General features: G+C 49.6%; 1 protein-coding gene across 2 annotated transcripts; it reads left to right on the top strand.

Moving 5' to 3' along the window:
* Positions 1 to 7,982: 7,982 nt before the first annotated feature.
* Positions 7,983 to 11,099, top strand: LOC123091216 (uncharacterized). Of its 2 annotated transcripts, none has more exons than XM_044512647.1 (3): positions 7,983 to 8,297; positions 8,447 to 8,732; positions 10,341 to 11,099. In XM_044512647.1, exons 1-3 carry the CDS (start codon positions 8,242 to 8,244, stop codon positions 10,830 to 10,832), a joined length of 834 nt encoding a protein of 277 aa, XP_044368582.1. In that variant the 5' UTR covers positions 7,983 to 8,241; the 3' UTR covers positions 10,833 to 11,099. The 2 variants fall into 2 exon arrangements, with proteins under 2 accessions (XP_044368582.1, XP_044368581.1); XM_044512646.1 differs by having other exon boundaries at positions 8,012 to 8,297; positions 10,338 to 11,099.
* Positions 11,100 to 12,228: the final 1,129 nt, after the last annotated feature.

Consider the following 12,228-nt stretch of genomic DNA (forward strand, 5'->3'; position numbering starts at 1 on the left):
CGATGGTTTGGTCCACCCGCATGCCTCTGAAGATCCGCATCTTCATGTGGCAATGGATTTGCGGTCGGATCCCGTCCGGGGTGGAGGTGCGCAAGCGCAATGGCCCGGGTACTGGCTTATGCCCGCTCTATGGGGTTCCCAAAGACTCGAACCACATTTTCTTCTCCTGCGTCTCCGCCCAGTTCCTCTGGAGCTGTTTTCGCGAAATGGTCGGTGGAGATTGGTGCCACACCAACTTCCCAGACTTATTTGCCGAACTCCAGTTGTCCCTCGCGACTTCTCGCCACATTAGGTGGCTTGAGATTGGGGTCCTCGCCTGGACCCTCTGGACTGTCCGCAATAAGCTTGTGATTCAGCACACTCCTCTCCGTCGGTCTACTGACGCTCTCTTCAAACTCTCGGATTTCTTGCAGCTTTGGCGGCCTCTTAGCCGCCCCTTGGACCGCGACGCCATCTCAGCCTTCATCGCCGACCTCCGATCGATGGTCGTTCGCCTGTCGCCGCCGCCTCCGTCGGAGCCTGACTAGGCGTCTTCTTCGTCCGGCGTGTTCTGCCTTTTTTTATTTTTTGTTTGGGCTTGTTGAGCTGTGCCCTCAGCAGAACCTTTGTATTTGATCGTGAGACTGGATGTGTGCGTGTGTGTGGACTTGATTCTGTATGTGTGCTCTTTGACGGTTTGCTTTATCTATAAAGCGGGATGAAAGCCTTTTTCGGTATAATCATTTCTTTTGTCTAGGCTTCTCCAAAAAGAGATTATGCCCGAGCCTCTACATCTATTGATGCATAGAACATAACTAGTTAAAAAAATGAGAAAAAAGTATACCTTGCTGTCCTCACCTGTTGACAAAATTTATATTTTTGTTGCTAAATGCAAATACCAGGCAACTTTGTAAGGAAAACGAATCTATTTTTCTGTCCTCACCTATTGACAAAATGATCATGAAGTTGCCTTCAAGAAAGGATAACACCCTCACCCCCCGCCCCCCGCGTCGCTCTCCTCTGGCGACACGGGGGGAACCCTAGCCGCCGCCGCAAGGAGGCACCTCCGCCGTCCTCCATCGCGTCGCCGCTGCCGGAGGGCCGGCCGGCGAAGCCGTGCCGGGCCCCAGGAAGGTGGTGGCGGGGCGGATCTAGCCGCGCTCCCTCACCCCTGCGCGGTTCTGGACCTGCTGCACCTCCCTCCGTCCCCGAGCTCCTCCCCTGGCCGTCACGGGCGTCACGCCTCCCCCAGCTGCTGCTTCAATCCTGCCGATCCGACGGTGCTGCCCTCCCCACCCCCCGGCGGCGCGGCCCAGCCTCCGTTGATGCTGTTGTTGGCCGCGTTCGGGTGCGGGGCGTGCGCCGGGTTGCGGGTGCTCATGGTCTGCCTGGTGCAGTTCCCCTCTCCTCCGGCGGCCCTTCCCCCCCTCGAGTCAAGGTGATGGCTTTTGCGTGGCGGTGGCGAGGCTTCAGTGGTAGTGGCAGGCGCGAGGCACATCGCAGCGGGTCTTTGCTTACGCTGCTCCGGCCCCGGCGGCCTCATACCCGCGTTCTCTGGTGTCCAAGGCTTGCCGGCGTTTTCTACCGGATGGCTTCGGCCTCGGTGGCCAGTAGCTGTGTCCCTTCCAGATCTCTTGGCTCGCCGATGACCCGACAGCTACGGCCACGGCAGTTTGGATCTGCATCCCTCCAGTCCCAGCTTGCCGGCGTTGCCGGTCGCCGTCGCCCCCCTCGCAGTGGTCTTTGCTTCGCCGCTGACCCTACCGTGTACGCCTCAAAGCCTCCCCTTTTGCCAGATCCGGTGCTCATACTCATAGGTCCGGAGGCGGTGCCACCCTTCGGCGGCAGGTGCAGCCCCACCAACCCCCCTTCGGCTTGTTTCCGGCCAGCGTTGGCTTCCTCATCTTCAATTCCATCCCCGGCGGCTATGGGATTGCCCAGCCTCAGGCCAGGGAGAAATCCTTGCTCGGCTTGCCGGTGCTGGCAGCGGTGGCGCCCGCGGGTGTCGTATTCCTCCTTGGAGGCGTTGTCATGGCCTTCAGTTGTGCCCCTCTTCGAGCTCAGGGGAAACCCTAGGTCCGGTGGCGAAGACGTCTCGATGTCGTCTTCCTTCTTGAAGGCGCTATCTTACTCGCTCATGGTGTCCCCGGTGTAGGCTTTCATGATGTTGAGACTTATTGTTGGTTTGACAGTGTCGGTTTGGGCTTGATTGAGTTTAGCTGTGTTGTTTCCCTTCTCAGGTTGAGCATCCCTTGTCTGCTCCGGGCACCATGTTCACGTCTGTCTGCGTTCGTGTCATGTGTTGTACCCTTCACTGTACTCATTCTACTTTTTCTATCAATGCAATGATACGCAAGCTTTGCGTATTCGAGAAAAAAAGGATAACACCCTCGCCCACTGCTGCCGCGTCCAACCATAGATGGCTTCGACAAGTATTTTCATCCTAGATGCAAAGACCAATCAATCAAGGGCAGGACATCGGCATGAAGACGACGCTTCAACAAGGTAAGAACACAATTCATTGTTATTGTGTCCGACTAATGAGGGTGAGAACAAGAATTTTGCATAGGATACAAAACGGTGATCCAAAAGCTGCGCAAACCAGTATTCGGCGGAGAACCACCGTGGTGTCTTTCGGACGAGGCTGCGCACCTCTCCCGGCACTCCTTGCGGCCATATGCCAATGAAGTGCAAGCCTCTAGGAGCCACCAACCCGATCATATTCCGAGGAGGAGTGTCCCACCGCTCGGCAATGGTGACGAGAGGAGGCAGTGCCACTAGAGGGTGGGTGACAAATCTTCCCGCCTAAGATCACCGCCACGGCCATCAAGGAGCCACCATACTCATTCCACGGATCTGGCCGTTGCCGCAGCCTTTCCATAACTCAAACAATTCATGCTTGGGCCACCCGAGAGCGGCCGTCAAACCAATTGGCCTGAGACGAGACACACACTGGACACGTGACATGCCATAGCGAACACATAGCTACCAAGCTTTCGAAGTCACCGTTGAGCTCCCAAGGTTATGGGATAATTCCAGGTAGTTTATGGACCTCTGTATCCTCCCGAGCTTTGCAACACCCACCGAGGATTACGTAGTAAGGAGGTTACGGGGTGATTTGGCAGTTTTTTATTGATCATTAGTTGGGGCGTAGGCCCACCCTGAAATTCAGAGAGGTTGTTTAATTCGTGGAAAAAGAAATTACGTAAGAAATTACTTAGGATTGGTCCACATGTTTCTTTGTATTTCGTCTTTTTATTTTTCGTTTGTGCGAGAGGACTTTGTTTGGCTGTGTAAATCTTAGTTATGCAGAGACCGAGTGTAATGCTTAAATCTTTTAAGTAATAAAAGGCCCCCTTTCGAAAATAAGAGTTCTTTCGTAGGTCCAACATTTTTTGTATCCACCCTAGTACTCCCTCCGTCCGGGTTTATTAGGCCCGTGGGCAACCGGACGCTGTCCCTATTTACAAGGCCCTCATGCAACCGGAGTATTTTCTCCACGCCTCGTTTCCTTCATTCGCACTTAATAAGGCAACAAATAGCTTGATTTTCCTTTATCAGCTGGCGCATGCGTCCCTCGTATTGGGTACAGCCGCTACATTAAAGTGAGCATGGGGCTGCATGCAGGTAGGTGCGCGCATGCAGCGAGATTTGATTCTTTTGGCAGTTAATTTGGTGCAGAAGCCGAAATATAATGGTGCTAATTCGAGGGAATTATTAGTTCTGCCTTGGTACCTGCAATTTGGTCTAAGGGCCCAATAAACCCGGACGGAGGAAGTAAGTCCCTAACTACGGCTTTGTCCATCGAGCCAGTGCTCCAAAAGCAATTTCCAGCTCTATTGGCACTTTGTTCGTTTGATTGTTGAAAATGAGAGCTTGGAACTTTTCTATTGATGTGAATATTTTATTCTTCTTCCTTTTTCGGGTTGCAAACAGTTGACCAATGCATGGCCACATATATTAATCTCATTCTGATCAGTGACCAGCAGGTATGCATGCATGGCCAACAGTCAACCAGTGCTGTCCATGCACGATTGAGCACCAGCATATCATGCAGCACATGCATGGCAGGAGGAGTTGACCATCGGTCTGTATCGTTATGCACGAGCCCACGTTAACCGTTTTCACCAAATGTCAACCTGGCTATCTATCGGCAAAACAAAGTGACGTCTCAACAGCTTGCCACCGCCCAGCCGATAAATTTAGCGACTTTAGTTAGTCAAATGCAGTGCAGCTCCGAATGATCGTGGAGCTCTTTCCACTACGGCTGGGCCGCATGCATGCATGATGCAGGATGCAGCGCGTTTCGATCTCAGTGGGTGGATGCATGGGCCAATCTGGTCCAACTGATTTTCTTGGTAGTGTGATCTAGGATGTTGGCACCCATCGTATGTGGGTGGCAGGTAAAGCGCGTGGACTATACATGCTCAGCAGCTCATGCACGTACAGATAAAAACTAGCTTGTCATCCAAGTGTAGAGGCGGCTGTACTGCGCGTGCTTGATGAGCAATGAAGCATTAGGCACGTTAATTAGCTTTTGTTTAGGACGATCGCACGCACGGCGGTGCATGCACGTTACCATCGTGTGCGGCATTCACAGCAGACAGCCCAAGTCCAAAGGAACAGGTTAATCGCCACAGCGATCAAGTCCCAAAGTCATGGCCAGACCTACCTAGCCACCAATTCAAAGGCACGCAATCACGTACCAGTACGTACGTGCCAGCCCCCAAAGGACAACACGGCTGACCGAGCTTGAATTTACTTCACGATCGACCATCGTATGGAAAAGCGGCTAAAATTCAGATTTCGGGGCTTAATTTCAACTTTTCGCCAACAACAGCGTCGTGCTGCTAATTAAGGCTACGCGCCATCGATGCCGTGATGATTATCGCGTAGCCAATGGCCTCGCCTACATGCGCGCCTCTAGGTAGAATGATAATGCCGTCTGATCTGTCCGGGATCCACAACCAGGTGGCATCCACACATGGCGGTCGAGCTAGGTGTCGATTTGTGTGGCGAGGAGGGAGCAGGTGTGTAAATTTACGTGTCCCGCGGCTTGTCAGCGTACAAAGCATATCGCATCACCTCTTCCACGTCGAGAGCTACTAAATGTAGCACCTACTATACTTCCTAAGTACTTTTAATATCACAACCAATTCTAGTTGAGAGAGGGTCATGATGGTCCTCTTTGTTCTGACGTGGCATATATTCACTTCCATCCATGGAGCTTGGTTGGCACATGTATAGGCAATGAGAGCATATCATAGCCCCCAAACCCCACAGAAAAGAAGTACAAGCGCCCGAAAAGCAATCCTCTAAGGCTGGTCATAGTGGGGAGTAACTTAAAGTAGTAACATGCATACATTACTACTCTATGTTACTACCCTTATAGTGGGAAGTGTCATATGCGTAATAACATATACATATTTATTTATTGTCTTGTAGACTCATTTTGCATTGGAAAGCGCTATGTGATGGTACTCCCTCCTTCCATCTATATAGGGCCTAATGCGTTTTTCGATGCTAACTTCGACCAAATATTAGAGCAATAATATATGACATGCAACTTACACAAAGAACACCGTTAAATTCGTCTATGAAAGGTTCTTTCAATGATATAATTTTTACATTGTGCATGTCATGTACTATTAATCTTGTCAATAGTCAAAGGCGGTCTTAAAAATCTCATTACGCCCTATATAGATGGAAGGAGGGAGTAACATATTAGGTTACTCTATTTGCCTCTCTCCTCATTAACTACTTGCCACATCAATACTCCCTCCGTCTCAGTTTACAAGTCCTGCGCGTATACCTAGGTTGCCAATTTGACCATCATAATATAAACTATATAACACAAAAATTATATCTTTTGAAAATAGAACATCTGAAGTTTATATTGATATATTTTTTGTAATATATGACTTGTATTAGGTTGGTCAAATAGACGACCTAGGGGTACGCGCACGCCCTGTAAACTGAGAGAGAGGTAGTATTTTTGCTTATGTGGCATCTATGTTACTACCTATGTTACTCCCACTATGAGCAGCCTAATAGCAACTCAACCGGGCCGACCCAAACGGACGGCGATTTTTTTCGTTTTTTGTCCGTTTGAGTCGGCCAGGCGGACATGAATGTCCGCTTCTGCGTTTTGGGTCAGCGCATGCGCGTAACGCTGGCCCGATCCATTTTGACGACGCGAGAAAAAAAAGAAGAATACATGCATATTTGCATTAAACATTAAAGCCGGTCACGAAGACCGGCGAGAGTCCACGCGTCCATATTTGCATTAAAGAAAATTAAAAACAAACTAAACTACGAGGAGGCGCGCTACCTAGGCGTCGTCGTCGTCATCGGTGTCTGTGAGGTCGATGAGCATCGGCGCAGGGCTGGCCCAGGGAAACGCCGTGTTTCAGAGGGCGTTCATGTCGGGCGCGGGCTGTGCCGCCGCGGGGGGTTGTGCGGCCGCCTGTGCAGCCGTGGCATGGCACGCCTCCTCCTCGGCCTCGCCTTGCTCGTCCTCGGTGTCGCGCTCGAGCATCTCGAGGTACTTACCGTGGCGGCGCTCCTCGGCCAGCCGTCGCTGGCGCCACTATTCGAGGTACGCTGCCTCCTGCGCCAGTGTCGCCCCCTCCCAGACCGGTGGCGCGCTGACCCACTTGCGCACTACTCCCGTCCAGGAGCAGCGCTCCGGCTCGGATTTGACTGGGGACGGCAGGGCCACCGGCGGCAGGACACTGTGTGACAACAGTATTACGTATCCAACGGATTATTTATCATCCACCGCAACTACGATCCTCCGCATGCGCCCTAGCCGACCGCGGCGCCGCCAGCACTAGGATCCTCTCCGGATCCAGGTGTCAGTCGTGTGACAGGGTGGTGTCGGGGTACGGGAGAGGCACGAGGTGCTTCCAGTGCCACTCCGCCTGATGCACTGGCACGTTGACGCGCTGCCTCGGTCGGCGGGCTGGCGCCGACAGAGGCGGAGGAACTCCACGGGAAAAGGAATGATGAGGGACTTGCCCTTGGCCTTGCTGCTGTCGGCGCCGGAGAAGATCCCCATCTGGCTTCGCTGGGGTGGCTAGGTTTGCCAGCGACAGGGAAGCAGAGTGTGGCTAGATGGGGATGGGGGCTGGCTGGAAGCGGATGAGGACGGCCGCACCGCACAATCGGCTTAAAAAAGGCCGACCGCCGTCCTGACGCGTGGGCCCAAGGTCATAAATTAAGCTGACCAGATAGGCCACGGGCAGTTGGACGACCGCCAGGTGGGGACGCGGCGAACACCAAGAAGGCGCGCGTGGCGTCCGTTCTGCGTCCACACCGACGCATTTGGGCCGCAAATGCATCGACGCGAACGCGAAGCGGACTCGGTTTGAGTTTGGGTCGGCGCGATGGGCCTTCTCTTTTGTCCGCGCCGACCCAAACGGACGGCCGCGGACGAAGTGGGTCGTCCCATTGGAGTTGCTCTAACCTCTCCATTAATTCACAACTTTAATCTCACTTAACCGTAATTTAATCAGTCTCTTAAAGCTCACAATTCTTTCCTTTGTAGAGCAGTCCTGCCAACATGCCATGTGCAGAAACCTTCCCCCAGCATCTACCTTTGCTTCTTCATCTCTTTATTGTGTGATCTCCAAAGGAAAAGTATATATCCTTACTACCACCTTCGGCATTTGCAGTGCACTAGGGTTAATTAAATACACAGCATGCAACCACTAAATCACCTTACAAACAACTCTGGTGCAAATTAGGTCTTCTTTTTGACATTGTATGTACTCCATGTATTGCACTAGGCAAATTAGTGATGTACATGTAACAACTCTTCATCAAGTTAAATGCTGTAAAGTTCCAAGTTCCTAGGTAGCAAAAGAAATATCATCATGGAGCAGCAAAGTACAGAAATATTTGCAGTTTTCTAGTGCCCTTTTGTCTTTATTTTACCCTGTGGTGTATGGCGGAGGGCAAAGCCACCACCGGCCGGCCACCGCCCTCTCTGTCACTGACATCTCCATGTGCCACGATCACTGCATGTGGCTCCACCTCCATTTCCTACTCACTCTTCCTCTCCGTCATAAAACCTCGCCTCTCCAACTCCAATCTCTCCATATATAAAAGCTAAACCTGCTCCATCTAAGCTACTAATACAGCTTCGCTACATAGCTCGGCCATTTCATCGACCAGAAAGCCAATAGATATCCATCCATTTCTCTGCCTCGTCAAAACATCATCATCCTAGGCACAAGCACAAACTTGGTGAGAAGAAGCATGAGCAATGGCAGCTCTCCCACATCCTCCTCCCCTTCGGTCTGCTCGAGGTCATGGTGCGTGATTGCTAGCCAGTTGACATATACCCCATTTTGCTTCTTAATTTGTCAGCCTGTATAGATGGGCGTGTGTGTGATCTTCACAAGAAAGGGCAAGCCTGATCGTGTTTGTGTATGTTTGCCATCGGCTTGTCATTTGTTTGTAGGTCCATAAGTGAGGATTCTTTGAGGAGGTACGTGAGCTACGCTAGCGAGAGCTGCATCCAGGAGCTGCTCGCGGCGTCGGACTCCGGCGGCGCCGGACGGGGCGGGGAAGGAAGTGGAGGAGGCGGCGAGGAGGACGACGGGTGGCAGACACTGGCGTACTGCAACGGCGTGGAGATAGCGAAGCGGCGGTCGGGGACGGGGCAGATGTTCCGGAGCCGGTGGCTGCTCTACGCCGTCTCGCCAGAGCAGTTCATGGCCGTCGCCAACGCCGTCGACGCCGCAAAGGTAACGCATACGAAATATTCATTTCCTTTTCTTTATCTTCTTCTGTACTACTACTCCAGTATAACTGTTTTGAGAGAATTTGCTGTAGAGGTGTCTGATGGGTGATTTGGGCTCACGAACTATAGAAGTGTACTTATTGGAGTATGATTTTTGCCAATAATGATGGATTAGTGTAGGTACCACTGGGAGGTTAGTCTTGACACTTTGCCAGCAGCTGGCTTGACTAGCTGGGCAACTTATGACCGCTTTAATTGGCCACGGAGGTGACGGTAACGCGTCGCGTGATTTGCCAACCCAACACATGTGCATGCCTACCGTGCCTGGAGGGTGCATACACCCGTGACCGAATTGCATTCACAGCCTAGCTAGCGTTGCACAGGCCAACCGTGAAGGGGGATAGTAATTGATTCTGTGGGTGGGTACTGCACTTATTTTATCTGACATGGAGCAGCTGCAAGCGGGCACGCGTGAGTTTGCGAGCCCACAAAGTACGAGCCAAATCATTTGGCAGTTGGCACCTCGAGATCCCAGAGCGAGAAGAGAGCAGAGCGCACGCAATACGAGGATGATTAACTACTCTCTCCTTTCCGGTTTATAAGGCTCAATTCAAAAATCTCACCAACCAAGGTAGATGGTGAGTGGTGGAATATTTTTCATAGTTTGCAAAAGCACCTAATTAATGCTCTTGTTTTTCTCAAAAAATTATGTTTATCAATGCATTAATTGCAATGCATGCATGCATAAAGTACATGCATTGGTCAATTTTCTCTCAATACTTGCATGCAATGATTTAATGCACCTTGAAATCTGAACATGTGATGGAATATAACCAAATTAAGCCTTATAAAATGGAAAAACTAAAATTTTGAGATAAACCCTATAAACCGAAAAGGAGGGAGTAGATGCATGCATATGTGCTAATTAACTATTGGGATTGCTCGGTGGCAGTCGGCATGCAGACATGCATGGCCGCCCCATATGACCACGCGCATGTGGAGCCACATGCATCTTCCGGCTACAGTTAATCTGAACGAATAAAATGGGATTAAACAAAATACATATGAATAAACCCTTGAAAGTTCCAATAGAATGCTTTTGAAGTAACCTAGTTTCTATTCCAGAAGGAAGACATGTGATAAAACCGTGAATTTGATGAGACAAAAAAGAAAATGCGTAGGACAGACGAACGTGCAGTGTCCATTCTTTGACTCGAAAATTATGTACACCGAGTTAAGTTGGGGGGAAAAGATCAATACCTAACCTCTTTAAGTACACCACTCGGTGATCATGGCACTAGGTGCCCACCATGCATGTTCGGATGGTCCATTGGTCCTGTTCCCTAATCTGGTAGATTGAGCTTCTACCATTTTGGATGTAGCTACTGTTCAATATTCCTCACAAGAAAAGGTAGTCCACTAACATTGCATTATTATAACCGTGCCAACTAGCTATGCTTAGCTGGAATATGTAGTTCACTATACAAAAAAAAAACATGTCAACGTCTCTATTTAAGCTGATCAATGTGTTTACCCTTCATTATCATCCTCCGTTGAAAAGTTGATCTCAATCCAATGCGCTGTTGCTGTTATTACTTATTACGTGCAGCAGTGGGAGTCTGACCTCGTTGACGCGACATACATCAAGGAGCTGGGCGACGACCTGAGCATCATCCACCTCAAGTTCGGCGACACCTCCAAGCGGCCGGGTGGACTCTTCCGCCGCCGAGATCTCGTGGTGTACGAGCGGCGCCAGACCATGGACGACGGCACGCTGGTGGTGGCCGTGGCGTCGCTGCCCAAGGAGATTGCGGCGGGCCTTCTGCCACGGGACTCCAAGGGCCGGAGCTCTGTCGGCCGGGGCCTGCTCCTGCAGTCGGGGTGGGTCGTCGAGAAGCTCCTGGATGACGACGGCGTCGAGTCTTGCATCGTGACCTACGTGGTGCAGCTTGACCCGGCGGCGGGGTGGCTGCCCCGGTGCATCGTCAGCCGGCTCGACAACAAGCTGGTCGCCATCATCGCCAAGCTCAAGAAGCTGGCGCAGACCACTACGTGCCCGTCAGCGCCACCGGCCGCCCGTAGTTGCAACTCCGAGGAGGCGTGATCGACGAGAATTAAGCATCTGAATTCTCTCGTGACGTGTACGTACCAGCACTGTCACCATTAGGCGTATAGTAAATACGGTTTTGTGGAAAATGGTGTCTCGTAACTTGAGAGTTGCCTGCATCCGTATTTGGTCGAGCGAGAATGTGTGTATACTACTTTGGCTTTTGCAATCGACTGCACATATGCATGCTTCTAAGTGCTAAAAAATAGCTGCAGTCTAGTACTATAGTATAAAGAAAAAGGTAGCTACAATTTTGCCATGTCACAATCGTGTCACAGTTCGTGTCTCCAGTGTTTCAGAGTCCAGTCACCAACATAGTTCATTAATCCTGACACGGCTCACAAAATGCAGCAATAACTCAGAGAAAAACATATGTTTGTCAACAGATCATTGCAAGGATAGAACACATATTTATCAGGGATCAGGAGGTAATCTCCCCGGTCTAGATACACGTTGTGCATGCTGTATAGCTAATTGGCCGGGGATTATCCCCTCCATGGCGTCGATGAAGATTTCACCTTCATAAAGAATCAAACTAACAAAAAAGTTTAACACACTAACATCAACTAATCACACCCAAACAATTGGACGTGTGAGGCACAAAACTCTCTAACTTCATGACACCGTCAAAAAAATTGAGAGTAATTTTATCTTGACAAAACTACGATGACCGTTAGATGTTGCTAAAGAATATAAAACTCTTGAAAGAACTGAGACCCCCCCCCCCCCCCTCCTCCTCCTCCTCTCGGTGCCAAGATGGCAGTCGGAGACGACGGGACCAAAATTTCTCTGGCGGGGCATGTAGCTCGCTACTTGGGAGTCACAAAATGCGCAGCATGCTATAGCAGTGACACGCTATGGGACTGGCCAATCGCTCGCCCGTACGTTGTGTTTTTCCTTTAACGGGCGCTCAGTCTAGAAAAATCACTATTGCTGGCTAACAGAAAAAACAACTCTGATTTCTGATAGATTAAACTATTTTTTTCTGAAATAATCGAGAATCTAAAAATAGTTCATGTATTATAAAAATGTCCACAAATTTAAAAAACGATCAGAAAAATAAAAATGAGCATAAAATTTTCAAAATGGTCGAAATTTCCAAAAATGTTCCCGAATTTTAAATTTTCATTATTTGTAAAAAAATATACGCAAATTTTTAAAATATTCTTCAATTTAAAAAAATCATGGCTTAAAAAAATCTCAATGAAAAAAAGTTATTGTATTTAAGGAATGTTCACAAATTTAAAATAATATGAAAATTAACTGTAAAAGTAAAATAATAATAATAATAATAATAATAATAATAATAATAATAATAATAATAATAATAATAATAATAATAATAATAATAATAATAATAAGAGAACAAACCCGGCAACTTTTAAATTCGCTA

Source organism: Triticum aestivum, chromosome 4B, assembly GCF_018294505.1.
Source record: "Triticum aestivum cultivar Chinese Spring chromosome 4B, IWGSC CS RefSeq v2.1, whole genome shotgun sequence".
Classification (NCBI taxonomy): domain Eukaryota; kingdom Viridiplantae; phylum Streptophyta; class Magnoliopsida; order Poales; family Poaceae; genus Triticum; species Triticum aestivum.